Here is a 15,325-nt window from a genome sequence, read left to right as displayed (position 1 = left end):
AGGCAGCTGGCCACGGAAGTCTTTGGATGGGGGGCAGGGAACACCAGGGCCAGGGATGCCCTCTTCCCCACGGTGAGACCATCAGCTGCCACTACTCAACACAGCTCTGCGGCTATCAGTTGGCCAAAAAGTTCGTTCGGGTTTTTCCATAAGATATTACAGAAAACCCAAACGAACATTTTGGCCAACCCAGTATTTTTCTTAGAGTCCAATGGAAAGCAGAAAATTTATCATACTCATTTTTGTCACAAATGGAAAAATTAAAGATGGACCAAGGGGGCTGAATTTTTCTGTGTGAAAATAAAGCCTATTACTAGGTGTTACTTTTACTTCCAAGGTGAGAACAACTCCATTTAAGGAAGAAAAAGCTAAGGCCAACTAATGTTTAGCAAGTATGCAGTTTAGTTTTTCCAACTACTTTTGAGTAATAATGAGTCTGTAACACCTGCCCATACATTAGAACCCTTTAAAATGGGACACATGGCAAGTGAGAAAATAAAAATGAGGATAAAGTACACAGAATCGCTGGGAGAATTCCACACCACCACCACCCCGCTCCACACATTCTGATTCAACTTTACCAAGAAGCCCATCTACGAGGCTTGGCGGTGGAGGACACTGGGAAACAGCTCAGGCGCTGCGCTCACGGTTTTAGGGAAAGCCTCCTGAGACATCTGCATTCAGCACTCTCCAAGAAGCCTGGCAGGGCCACAGAGGCTGTCCCATTTCACACGTGGCCACCTCCCTCCAGCCCGTGTCGGGCACTGGCTTACGAGGAGCTGTCTGATGGGCAGCAGGCTAGCTCTCAGCTTTATGTGACATAAAACTCACTTGAACCCAAAGTCTGTACAGCCGTGAGGTAAGATGAACAAAACAGTAAACACTACTGATGTCGCACAAACAAAATAAAACTACTGGCCTTTATAATGAGGCAATTCTTTACTATGTAAATAATTATCAAAGGGTAGATCCTAAATACAGGTAAACTCATTTGACTAAAACTAGCTTTCATGAAACTTTTAGGACACAGCCACCCCCCAATTCCCAAACCCCAGTATCAGGCTGTCAGATTTCCCACGTGAGCCCAAAGGAACCTTCTTAATCCACACGTGCAGTTAACGAGATACTAATATTAGGTGAGAACGCACTGTCCACAAGAGTAGCCCCATGAAGGATTCACACTTAAATTAGCTAAGATTCAGTTAACAATCTAGTTCCCAGCTGCACCGGCTCCACTTCAGGTGCTCAGAGCCATGGGGGCTAAGGGCGCCCGCGCTGGCTGGGCGGACAGGACACTTCACAGCCTAGGGCCTGCAGTGGTGGCATGGGCTTACAGCAAGAAAATCTCGGCCTCGGCTCCCTGGCCCCCGGGGCTCCTCAGAGAGGGCGGTGGGCCCGGCCACACAGCCCCACAGGGACAACCACGACTGCCCGGGACTCCGGGGGGCCCGCTCAGCAAGACCACCGCGGATCCCGCAGGAGGAAGTGGGGGCCAGACAGGAGCCTGGGTTGGGGCTGCCCATGCACGGAAGCAGATCTCCCAGTAACTCTTCCTCCGACTTTTCTCTAAGATGCAACTCACTCTGATTTGAAGCTTCAAAGAAAGCAAGCCTGTTGTACTCCCCCGCTTCCCCACACTGGGCATCACGTTAGATATGGGTGGGGGAGGGGGAGAGGGGAGTCACCGCCCTGCGGTCTCTTCCTCGGGTGAGACCCTGATGCGAGCTGTGCAAGCGCGTGACAGGCACCAGGAGACAGCACCATGAGAGAGCCCAGAAAGTTACTCGTTGAGATCTGGGGTGTCTGGGGCTTAAAACTGTATTTGTGATCAATTTTAAACCAGAATTTTCTGAGTTAACGTTTAATTTACCTCTGTCCTTCTAATGAAACGTTCAGACCACTGCTGGCTGATGAGGCTGTCTTGCTCTTTCCCTTCTGTCCAACTTCGGAGCTCTGCCCCCTCCCATGACTGCGCCATCCTCCCGCTCCCCTGACCACACTCGCCGTCGATGGTCCAGGCAGCAGGCGCCGCTCCCCGCATCAGGGGGAAGAGGTGCCGCCCAGCAGTCCATACCCCGCACCAGCTCCCCGATGGATCTTTCTAGAGCGCACTCGGTCCGCCTAGCTACTCCTAGCCTGGGGGCCTTGTCCTGCGCACACATGCGTTCACGCCCAAAACCCATGACACAGCAGGCCTTGGGAGGCCTGAGGCTTGAATAGCTTTATTTACATACATTAAGCTTCTTATAAGTGAATTCTCAGGCCAAGTATAAACTTATCTCTCCTTCCGCACTACTTCTGAGAAGATACAGACCTTGTCTGTTGGCTTTAACTAATTAATACTTTGTGGACATAACTCTTATAAATTTAAAGCCCCAGCAAAAAAGGCAACCAAAAACAACTTTAAAATAAAACTATAATGCACGTTTTCATACAGTATCCCTAACTTATCCTCGCCCCAAATCTCTCAAGAATTGAGTATCATTAAGAATATCGCTGAGGTCCTTTAACCTCTCAAATGATACCTTAAGCCTCTTAAAAACTGATAAAACTTAAAATTCTCTAACTTCAATGGAAATTGCTGTTTGCTTCTTAATGATCCTCCCTCTCCTTCAACCTGAGTAATGAGAAGTCATCTTTTGGCCCGGTACACCAGGTGATGCTGCCTTCCTCTCCTGGAGCCAGGTGTGGCCATGTGACACTGTTTCAGCCAATGTCCCTCTCAGGGAAAGCACTACCTGCACATATGTGTCCTTAAAGGGGGCTGGGAGAGAGAGAAAAGGTCCATCTCCTCCTCCTTGTGACAGGCAAGGTCAACCAGCCATCCTAGGCTACCAGGTGGCAGCTACGGATGATGGTGGCAAGATTCAAGGGGCCTAGTGCCCTGGTGATGAGAAGCACTGACTGCCTAGTACTTGTTTTATGTGAAAGAGAAAGTACCTTCTTAGTTAAGCCACTGTCAATCAATTCATGCCAAATCTGTGAGCATCCCCTTCACTGATAAATTATCACAGGCAGCTAAAAAAAGCACTAGATTATTACTGACAATAAAGACAATTTTTAAAAATGAATGAAAACAATGCACAATTAGAATTAACCTCAGCTAATTTTATATCACAAATTTATTCACTGAGGAAGTACCGATGGAATACCTAATAAACATCAGACACTTTGCTAAGTGCTGGAAATACCAGGAGGTCCCTACATCAATACAGCTTACTCTAGTAGAGAAGAGACACAGTTACACAAACAACTACAGCAAAATACATTAAATGCAAAGATGATTAAAAATGAATTTCTAAAAAAAGCAAACCACTTAATAAGGAAATGAGCAGAACTGAAAAGATATGTGATTCATTTAAAATAATTTCACAGTATAATTCTGTACGTTGAAGAAGAATCATTGGTACATAAGTTTCTTCCTTCTACAGTATCACCATAGGAACCATAATTTTAACACTGTGTTATTAGCTTATTTTGGTTCCATTTGTCATTGTCAGCAATGCAGTTTTTAAGCTTGATAACAAAACATTTTTCTTAACACAGCTCATCTGACTCCTGTCTCTGATTTACAGGAGGCGTAAATAAAAGAGCCACCCGAGTACACTCCAGAGTGCGCCCTGCAGGGTAAGACCCCAGGAGGCCACATTCTGGGCCTGCGGCTGGGCCTGCGGCTGGATATTCACGGCCAGTACTTCCCCTCTGCCTACAGAAGAGGCACCTTGGTCCTACCAGGGTTGGAAAGACATAGAGAAAAGAGACCAATTAACTCTTTAGTTGGTTTAAAGAAAAAATGCAAACGTTTTTAGATAGTGCTTTTCCCACCCTCCGAAGTTGGGCCTGATTATTTATTGCATAATTGAAAACAGTTATTTTGAAATGTGGTAAAGCTGAAGGAGTTTTCTTTAGTACATTATAAATTACAGAGACTGTCCATACATTTTCTGGCAAAACTAAGCAACTATATGGACTATTTCACAGTTTTTCTCCTTACTGGCAAGAAAAACCAGAACCCCAAAATAAACTAACAAGAAACATTCTGCATTGATGTATAATTCTTTTCCATACTGAGAAAATATTTACACTTCTAAGTGGCTCTAGGCTACTAGCAGAAACCAGTAGGAAAGGGCAATGCTGACCCCCCGGAGGCCCTGGCTGCCGGTCCCCGGGCAGGACAGCCTCAGTGTGCTTGGAGAACCACTTCCCAGCCATACCTCGTCCACAGCCCTGGGTGGGCCTTTTCAACAGCTGTGGTGGAAGACAGAACCCAGGGAACAGTACTGAGAAAATATCACGATTCAACTAGAATTGCGAAGGAGTAAAGAATCTTCACCTTCCAAGAACAAGGTGAAATAAAGAAAACTACAAGATGACAGGAGCAGAATTTTACCACCGAAGACACATATCAAAGAATTTCTAAACAATATACTTTAAGAAAAAGGGAACTGCTATCAGAAGACAGGCTGAGCTACAACAATGACTGTTTAACCAACACAGTAATAAACAAGTAGGTCTGTAGGACCCCACCCTATACACCCAAAGTGCTGGAGGTGAAGAGGGCTGACCCAATGCCGCCCGCAGGTGGGGATGCTGGACCTGGACTGAGCTGGGACCTGAGGGAGGGTGAGTTGTGCCATTCACTCCCTGGCTCTTGTCAGATGCCCACTCCGGAGGCCCACTCATCAGTCTTGGGCCACCAGGCTTTGATTCAAGCCACTCGGGAGCTTCAGGAAGTCAGAGGAACAGCAGATTGAGACAGCCCAGAAACCCCAGAGTCACTGTCAGATACAGAGCACAAAACAGCTGGCATGAAAAGCTTGACGAAATAAACGGCACAATCACATACGTGAGCAACAGAGATTACCAGGAATGGAGAGCGTATTACACAACACAGGAAACTGAATTTCTGGAAGTGAAAATTATAAGTGGTGAAGTGAAAAACCAAATGGACAGGGTATGCCAAGAAGACACTACTTAAAAGGGAATTAAGGATTTAGAAGAAAAATCTAAAGAAATCACACACACACTGCCACAAGAAATAGAGATGAAAGATGTTAAGAGATATAAAGGCTGAAAAAACATGCAGTTGACAATTAAAGAGATAATGGCATATATTTTCCAGGTGAAAAACATGAATCCACAGAATCAGGAAAGTACATCTTGTTCCAAGTTGGGCTTATAAAAAAGAAACCCAAGTCTAAGACATGGTGAAACTAGAGAAGACCAAAAACAGGAGATTCTTCAACTTTTTGTATGTTTATAGTTTCTTTCTAATAAATGACTGGAGAAAAATGATCTTCCACTAGTCCACAGAGAAAGTCTCAACAAAAGTCAAAGAAGCTCTTATCACAGAGACCATACTCCCTCATCATAATGCAATTAAGCTAGAAGTTAATTTTCAAAAGAAAGTCAGGGCTTCCCTAGTGGTGCAGTGGTTAAGAATCCGCCTGCCAATGCAGGTGACTTGGGTTTGAGCCCTGGTCCAGGAAAATCCCACATGCTGCAGAGCAACTAAGCCCGTGAGCCCCAACTACTGAGCCTGCACTCTAGAGCCCGCGAGCCACAACTACTGAAGCCCGCACGCCTAGAGCCCGTGCTCCGCAACAAGAGAAGCCACCGCAATGAGAAGCCTGCGCACCGCAACTAAGAGTAGGCCCCGCTCGTCACAACTAGAGAAAGCCTGCGCACAGCAACGGAGACGCAACTCAGCCATTAATTAATTTTTTTAAAAAGTCAAAAAATATCCACACATTTGGAAATGTAAAAATAGAAATAAATCCACAAAACTTTTAGAACAAACATTAGGTCTTGAAACGCAAAACCAGAATGAAAATAATGGACAGATTTTACCACGTTAAAAAAGAAAAACTTCTGTATGATGAAAAGCTATATAATCATAGTTAAAAGACAAACTGGGGACTTCCCTGGAATCCACCTGCCAACGCAAGGGTCACGGGTTTGATCCCTGGTCTGGGAAGATCCCACATGCCGCGGAGCAACTAAGCTCGTGCACCGCAGCTACTGAGCCTGTGCTCTAGAGCCCGCGAGCCACAACTACTGAGCCCGCGTGCTGCAACTACTAAAGCCTAGGCACCTAGAGCCCGTGCTCTGCAACAAGAAAAGCCACTGCAGTGCTCACTTCGGCAGCACATATACTAAAATTGGAAAGATACAGAGAAGATTAGCGTGGCCCCTGCACAAGGATGACACGCAAATTCGTGAAGCATTCCATATTTTTAAGCAGCCGCATAGCACAGGGAGATCAGCTCAGTGCTTTGTGACCACCTAGAGGGGTGGGATAGGGAGGGTGGGAGGGAGATTCAAGAGGGAGGAGATATGGGCAAATATATATATGTATAGCTGATTCACTCTGTTATAAAGCAGAAACTAACACAGCATTGTAAAGCAATTATACTCCAATAAAGATGTAAAAAAAAAAAAAGCCACCTCAGTGAGAAGCCTGCACACTGCAACAGAGACTAGCCCCGGCTCACCACAACTAGAGAAAGCCTGTGCACAGCAACAAAGGCCAAACGCACCCAAAAATAAATAAAAATTTTAAATAAATAAATAAATAAAAGACAAATTGGGAGAGAATATATACAACAAATATTACGAACCATGGGTTAGTATGACAAAGATCTCAATGAGAAAAAAACATAAACATAATGGAAAACAGAAGAAAAGTACAATTTACAAAAGGAATATAAAACAGCCCCCAAATGGGAAGGTGTTTCAACTCTCTCCTCTGGATAATGATCCCAATGATAATTACGGGCAACATTTATTCAGTGCTGGGCACTATATTGAGCTCTTGACATGATTCTCTCTCTTAACTCCCCACATCAACCCAGTATGTAGGTAGGTATCACCATGGTCCCTACTTTACAGATTTGGAAACAGAAACCCAGGGCTTTACTGATCCAGGACAGTAAGTGGAAGAGCCAGCCAACAGGGGAGCAACCTGCTGCAAGAGCCCCCTCCATCGCCCCACTTCTCACACTGAGATGGGGTAGTGAGTTCACACAACTCACGCCATTATGAAGGACCCCAAACCAGCACAGTAACAGCGGGAACTGGAAGTCTCTCATCCTGCCCCTTCTTTTCCTTAACCATCATGTTTACTTAATTTAAGTATCTTACATATAGAATAACTACTACACAACGGCCATTTGTGGAATAGCAGAGAGTCCCGGTTTTCATCAGTATCCTCTAAGGAGGCCTCTAAGTGACAAAATCACGCTGTACTGCTTTGTTCTGGCTGCAGGTGGCAACAGTCACTGGCCCTAATTCATGTCTGGTGATTCCCACACTTTCCATGCCACTGACCCCACAGACACGCTGAAGTTCTGGAGGCACTGATTAATACTCCAGTGGGCCCTCTTCCACATATCTGTTCTCCTGCCGCCTCGATTTCTGTAATTTTTAGAAATAAGCCAAATTCACACCAACTTTAATGCAATTTTTGACTCTGATATCAAACACATCTTGAACTTAACGCTCCTCTCTCCAAATATAGCTCCAAATCCATCTTGATGGATACCTGCTTCTTCATTTTCTTTCTTTTTACAGACTTTTCTTGTTGCCAAAAACATCCAAATGTATTATCCACGGAGATTTCCCCCAGGTACCTGTTCTCTTCATTCCCATGACACCTCTGGCTCTCACCCAGCTGCCATGGCTAAGTTACCCTTCCCGTTCCGACGTGGGCCTCTCACAAAGACAGGCTGGGACACAGTCCACATCACAGTGGCCCTGAGGACAACTCTCTGACAGCCGGGCACGCTACAATGCAAGCCACTGACCTGGCCCTCCTTCTCCAACTTCGCACAATGATTCACCTTTTTAGATCATCTCTAAGTGCCTGCTGGCTTTTTCCTCTCCAATTCTCTTGTTCTTTTTTTTTTTTTTTTAAGAAATGGAAAATTTTATTCGAGCCAAATTGGAGGATTATAACCCGGGAAGAGCATCTCAGAAAGCTTTGAGAACTGTTCCCAAGATAAACTTTTTATTTTAGAATAGTTTTAGGTTTACAGAAAAGTTGCAAAGATAGTACAGTTCCTTGAATAGCCCACACCTGGCTTTCCCTTGCATTACTATGGCACCTCTGCCGTAACTAATCAATCGGTTCTGATACATCATTACTAACAGGCCCTACACTTTCAGATCTCATCAGTGTTTTCCCTAATGTCACTTTTCTGTTTCACAGGATCCAATTTAATCGTCACATCTCCTTAGGTTCCTCTTGGCTTGTGTCAGTTTCTCAGACTTGCCTTGTTTTTAAAGATCTTGACGGTTTTGAGTAGTACTGGTTTGGTAATTTGTAAAACGTCCCTCAAATGAGAATTACCTGTTTTTCGCAAGTCTGGATTGGGTTTTTAGGTTTTGGGGAAGCAGACCACAGAGATGAAGTGTCATTCTCAACAGATCACACCAAGGACACACATGCCATCAACAGAACTGTTGGTGTTGATGCTGACCGTGACCACCTGGCTGAGGTAGCGCCTGTCAGATGGCTCCACTGTCAGGTTACTCACACACCCTTCCACACTCTATTCTTTAGACACACGTCACTAAGCGGAGCCCACAGTATAGGGTGGGATTTTATGATCCGCCTCCTCAGGCTGTGTCCATATAAATTACTTAGAATTCTTCTATGTGGGAGATTTATCACTTCTCTATATATTTATCTATTCAATTATTTATATTCATATAGGCCCATGGGTATTTATTTCATACTCTGGGCTATAACCCAAAACTAAGTCATTCATTGTTGCCCAAATGCCCTACCTTTGGTCACTGGGACTCCAATATGATGCTCCGACACAGCCCCACCACCTGCTTTTCTAAGCGCTTGCTCCTTTCCAGCTCTACAAGATGCTCTAGGCCCATATATCTCCCCCTGCCCCTCGGATCAGGAGTCCTGCTTCCTCTCATTGAAGAATGATATTAGAAACCAACATCTAGGCACTGGGTACCATCAGAGATTTTTTTTAAAGCTGTGGTTTTAGTGATTTTATAACATAGAAAATAAACCAACATTTCTGTTTCCTTTTTCATTTAAATAACACAAATGTTCCCTCAGAACTGAACACGTCCCAACCAACTTATCCTCCTTCCCTCCAAACACAAAATTGTTTGTGACTGACATGCCCACTGGCCCAGGACAGAAAACGAGAATCCCCAGATGCCTCTTTGGCCTCCTTCACCCCAATCCAACCAGGCAGCCAGTCCGCAGACCCTGACTCTGGTAAACTCCCACCTCCACTGCTCCTGCTATGGAGTCCACGTCAGAGACTCATTCTTCCTCCAGGAGAAAGGAAAGATGCAACAGTTTCTGGGCTCCCTACTTCCATTTTTAACTTTCTTTAATACCATTCCAATTTGGGAATATGGAATTCTCCATCACAAAGCTCCTCCTGTCACGGACCTGGCTCACCGAGTCATCACGACCTAATCGTCTGGAGGCCGTGTCAACACCTGGAGCTGTTTACAACACACATCGCAGCCCTCCCCGACGGGCAAGGTGTTCTACCCGCAGTAAACTGACCGTCCACGTTTCTGTGTCTTGGCAAATGCTGCGCTCTCTCCCGGGACTGGCTGGTTCCGGAGCAGCAGCCTCCGCCTGCCCACGTTCCTTCTCCACCACTCAGGCTAGACAGCATCTCCCATCAGACCTCAGACATGGAGTACCACCCCCCACACACCCTCTAGAAGTTTCTACTTCAGTTCCTACTATATTATTTTACAACTCTGCTTACTGTCTGAGAGTCTCCCTTCCAGCTGTAAGCTTCCTGAGGGTGAAAACTTTGGATTATCCACTTCTGCATCTCTAGCACTTAGCTGCCAAGGGCTCAGCAGATGCTCAATAATCTTTGTTAAATGAACGAATAAACAAAGAAACAAACGGATATTTTTCAAAAACCTCCATTTGAAATGAGAACAAACCTAGCATGTACCTGACACAAGACCTTCAATGATTCCTCTGATGCTAGTCATTTGTATTTTAAGCAGTAGGAAGAGTCTTTCAGGCTGAGGAATGTGGCAATTTTAAACAAAAACCTAAACCACAGTGAATGTTAGTTTTTTTTGTTTTTTTTTTAAATGTTATTAATGATACTGTTGCTTCTATGCTGTCAACTGAAGGGCAGGGAAAATTCTACTTAAAATCATTCTGGCTACTAAGATATCCCAATTGATCTCTAAAAGTTTTCATTCAACTCTAACAACTCCGTGTTTTATCCTTATTCAATCTGTTAAGAGGCACAACATTATGTGATGGATGTGTCCATAAACACACAACCACAAATATTTAGTGAGTGCCTTGTACGCTGCACACTGTCGTGAAACTTACATTATGCTAATACAGTAGGTCCAGAAATCAAGGGATGAATCCGCGCCACAACGAGACAGGCTGCCCGGGGCGCTACCTCACTTGTCACAATTAGGACAAAGGAGGCTTGTGTGATTGCAAAATAACTATCACGTCTACCACCAGTTATTAGTGCAAATGGTCGGACCTGCTCCATAACTAATTCCCCCAAATATTTACTTCTACTTTTATTTTCAAATGACCATACCTCCCCTGTAAAATCTTGTTTTCAAAATGGTGGGATATTATACTTTCACAGTGTGATAGCAGTTGGGCTGACCTGGAAAGTCAAATAAAACCCAAAGCCATGTCAAGTCTCTATTATTGCAGGGTACTTATGGACAACCTTTTACTTCACTGTAGTAACATCTTCCAAATAGCGCAAGAATTTCAGTAATAATATGGCCAGGAAAAGTGCTGGCAAAAAGTTGCACCATTGCTAATGAAAATAAAACTGGAAATAACAAATATCAGTGATTTTTTTGCTGAATTAATTATCAACAGATAAAGTGCAGAACTTTCAGCCTCCCAAGACATAAGCCCCACTCTGTCTTATATGCATTTTAAATACTCTAACGTAACAGTCTAATGACTGTTAACTTCACCATTGGAAAAATATTCAGTTATCCTAAATTTTCTGATACATGAGCAACAAATAACTCCCATCTTTCCACTTTTTTTTAACTAAGGGAAAAAAAAACCCTAATAAACTTATAAAGAGAATATAAATAATAACAATTTCATAGTTCAATATAAATTAGAAGTGAAACTCCATCCCAATATGGTTAAATCTACAGAGACAGAAGAGTTTATTATTTATGTGTTAACATGCCAAAGAATATTAACCCTAAGACATTTATCAACAAATTTAAATGTTTGCTAACATAATTAACGTCACCAAGAATTCATTTCTTAATAAAACTTTCCTCTTCCGGATATAAAAGTTTTAGAAACAGTAGTGTTTCAGATTTAATATTAAGTTTTAAGTAAAGATAAACCAGTAAAATCTACAGTTTGAAAAGTGACTTAGCTCTGAATGCTTGCAGGCAGCGCCTGGACGTGCCGCACTTACTCTAATACTTCATAGTTAGACTTCTTCTCCAGGGCGTTGCCCCGCATCTCCCAGTACGACCGCCTAAAAGCAGAGAAGATACACACTCATAGATTGGTATTGGGAATGTCTGCGATGTTAAATGATTAAAAACCGTGAAAGGGGGGTATCTAACTACTACGCGGCTAAGCCACAAACATTCTGATAAACAACAAATAAAGAACCAATTTGATTCGCAGCATTTTTCCTGCATCCTAATGCAGCATAAATCAGTTAACACAGACCGTATCTCTATTGAACAATCTCACGTTCCCTTTTGATGTGAAGCAGGTCTGGCTCTTTGCAAAATGAGAAACCAGATTCCAGCTGTAAAAGAGATCAGCTACATTCGCTACTTGTACTTGGCCTTTCCTCAAGGGACAGTGCCAGGAACCCCAGGCTGCCCCTGTGGCCGGTGCGCACCCCACCTGCTCCTGGGAAGACCCACAGTTACTAAGGAAACAGTATGGGACCTGAAGCAGAATCATCGCAGTGGGCTAGTCCAGGTAACAGGCGCCAGGCGCAGCAGAGAAGTGCTGCCTATCTCGCTGAGTGTTCACAGTCTGAATTTTACTTCTTATTCCAAGTTACATGTTCAAGCAATTTCAGGTCTTACTGGAACCAAGTCCTTTGCAAAATCTGCCCCAAGTGGGTGGGATTCTCTGCGTGTACACAGTTATCTCACAAAGGGACAAGGTCTAGCTCGAGCTGCTTTGGAACACACAGATATTACAAATCACCTGAAGTGATTTCCCAGGAGACTGCGTAATCAACAAGACTGTTTCAAACTTGTCTGTAATAACATGAATACTGGTTTTGCTTTTTAAATTTGTTTGACTTTTTCTTTGGCCTACTTAAAATCGAAAGTACTAGATTTCGACAAAAAATTTTCAAGGGCCCAAAAAGGATCACTTAATGTGTTCTCCTGTTTTCTATTCATGTGGGGGAGGAGTTTGGGAGGGGCAGCTGGGCGGGTGACTACTCTGTCAAGTTTTTCCTTCAGAGTTCAAAAATCAGTGACCTCAAACAGGGGAGAGGAGGAGAAGGATAAACGTAACATGGAGAGGCCAGAGTGGGAGGGGAACCCAGAGAGGCACGCATGCCATTCACGTAGGGCCTAATGCTCCTGGACCCCTCTTCCAAGTAATACATCACAGCATTGTCTGTGGGAAGGAAAGCGCGCCAAGTTTGCTTCCCAAGCAAAAACTGTAAAGGCCAGGAACGGGAAGAGACCAGTGAGAGATGGCTTTTTTTTTTTTTTACTGGGATATATAATTAAGGTTGAAAACAAATTTTAATGAAGAGTTGAGAGTTATACTTAATGATCTTTGGGTCCTTGTAGGAACCGTTATTTGATAGCCTTATATAATATAAAAAACAGTGCTCTCTCGGGAAAATTATCACTGTTTTGAGTACACGTAATCAAATTTTAGCTAATTTAACCAACACATCTTAAACTAGCAGCCTGGGGTAAATTTTTTTTTTTTTGGCTGCGTTGGGTCTTCGTTGTTGCCCACGGGCTTTCTCTAGTTGCGGCGAGTGGGGGTTACTCTTTGTTGCGGTGTGCGGGCTTCTCACTGCGGTGGCTTCTCTTGTGGAGCATGGGCTCTAGGCGCGCAGGCTTCAGTAGTTGTGGCTCACGGGCTCTAGAACGCAGGCTCAGCAGTTGTGGCACACGGGCTTAGTTGCTCCGTGGCATGTGGGATCTTCCCAGACCAGGGCTCGAACCCGTGTCCCCTGCACTGGCAGGTGGATTCTTAACCACTGTGCCACCAGGGAAGCCCCGAGCCGGGGTAAATTTTAATTAAATTATACCTGACAAAGGTAAAGTATTTCTTTCACTCCAAGTTTTAAATGGTGGCACAGAATATATGACAAATGGTGACAAATGTTATCAGAAATAAGAAATACATTCTCAGTTTCCCATCCCCCATAATGGCAGCCATTAGACATAAATGGCTATTTATGTTCAGATGCTGCACATCTGAGCACTCAGCATCCAGCTTGGCTAGTGGCTGGCACATGGGATCTCACAGATACTGAACATTTCCTTCATCACAGAAGGTTCTATTGGGGAGCTCAGCCTTAGACTTGCTTACATACTTGTACTCTTATAAATCATTCAATTCTAAATGTAATATTTTAAAAGATTCTAAAATTAGCAATGTCAACATAATTCAGAGTATCATCAAAGTTTACTCATTTTATTCAGTATTTTATTGATAATCTTTATCAGGAAAGAAAAATACCTAGAAAAAATAACAGAAAACACTGTTGAATGAAGACCTCAATGTCTAGTTACCACCTTACCGTATTTCTAGACAACCCAACTTCAAAGCAATGTCCTGGTCCACTTGATCAGCGATCTCCAACATATAATCGCTCTTCACCTACAGTAAAAAGGAATGGGTAAAATAATGTTGCTGTAAGAGAATATGTTTTAAACTTAGTCATTAAGTAAATGTTTACTGGGTGCCATTTACATGCTTTACACACACTGTGTCAATAATCACGCTAGATGCTGGGTATAAAATGAGTAATACCAAAGAATAAAGAGTCAAACAGTCTTCCTTTGTGAAGAACATATATGATCTATGAGCACTTAAACATCATGTGAATCACAATAACGTCAAGCTGCTTTCTACCCTCCATGTTGTCAAAGAACATATATGATCTATGAGCACTTAAACATCATGTGAATCACAATAACGTCAAGCTGCTTTCTACCCTCCATGTTGTCAAAGGGAAAACAAGAAGGGAGATCTCCATTTCCAGGCAAACTTGCGGTGGCTATATTTTCTGAACTCGAACTACAGTCCCAGCACCATTTTTTGGACCTCAATGCAAAGGCAAAGAAAACTAACGTTATTTCAAAATCCATTTAATCCTGCAACTGGTGTGATTCCACCTAACCATCGACTATAAGTGATTCATCTGCAAAGTGCCAACATGCTTGAAGTGTGATATAGAGAAGGATCTAATGAATTGTACAAAGGCCTTCCAACCAATAACTGTGAGGGACTGATACCAGTATCTGAGAGCACTCATCAGCGTGAAGATGTTTTCAAAGATGGAATATGTAAAATCTCACAGCTTGGCATCAAGAGATCAAGATCTGCAATTGATTTTGATGACAAGGAGCATTCATTCTGAACTTCGATTAAGTGAAATGTTACTCCTCCCCCAAAAAGGAACTTCTGTTCCTCTCATTAGTAGACCTTTATTACCAAAAAAACGCACTCAATTATTATATTATGAATTTCACCAATACAGAACTCCGTGGAAATCTGTCTTGTCTCTTGTTATATAAGTATTTCATAATACCCTCCCCTCCATTTGGCCTCTTGGTCCTCAACCCTAAAATATTTACTCTCTGGTCCTTCACAAAAAAAGTACGCTGACCTCTGCCCTAGGAAAAACTCCACAGATCCTGTTCTATTGCTACCTAGCCTGTCAGTTCGCTCGTTCAAAAGATTTCTAGTCCCAAGTTAACTACTTTGCCAACCTTATAGTGATAGTTCATAACCTTCCCTTGAAAAGACCCCCAAACCTCCCAACCTCCTTCTTCCCGTTATTTTAATTCCCTGGCAAGACCAGCAAATACTGAAACCAGCCACCCACCTCCTTCTCCACGCTTACTGCTGAGCAACTGGAGAAACTCTGCTCTGTGCTTCGCTTTACGTTCCCGAAGACAAACCTCAAACGATCGCCTGAGGCTGCTTGGAAATTCGGCAATGCCTGCCTAGGAAGCTTGGCAACACACTGATTCACACTTTCTCCAGTCAACCAGCCACATCTCTTTCTTACAGAGAAAAGTCTTCAGACGGGCATGCCCTCTTTAACGTACCAGAACCTATAACCTG

The 15,325-nt window shown here is 43.5% G+C and overlaps 1 protein-coding gene across 12 annotated transcripts in view; it reads right to left on the bottom strand.

Moving 5' to 3' along the window:
* Positions 1 to 15,325, bottom strand: part of PTK2 (protein tyrosine kinase 2) — a gene marked incomplete at its 3' end in the record, with an annotated part of 253,282 nt that overhangs the window by 118,366 nt on the left and 119,591 nt on the right. For all 12 annotated transcript variants that reach the window (XM_079902116.1, XM_079902122.1, XM_079902124.1 and 9 more), the window contains 2 exons: positions 13,773 to 13,852; positions 11,445 to 11,507 (listed from right to left, as the gene is read on the bottom strand). In XM_079902116.1, coding sequence (XP_079758242.1) covers positions 11,445 to 11,507; positions 13,773 to 13,852 — 143 coding nt within the window. The remainder of the gene's footprint in view (positions 1 to 11,444; positions 11,508 to 13,772; positions 13,853 to 15,325) is intronic.

The sequence above is a fragment of the Stenella coeruleoalba genome (genome assembly GCF_951394435.1).
Source record: "Stenella coeruleoalba genome assembly, chromosome: 17".
NCBI classification, from domain to species: Eukaryota; Metazoa; Chordata; class Mammalia; order Artiodactyla; family Delphinidae; genus Stenella; species Stenella coeruleoalba.
The sequence above is the reverse complement of the archived record's forward strand: the minus strand, read 5'-3'. Positions and strand labels throughout refer to the sequence as shown.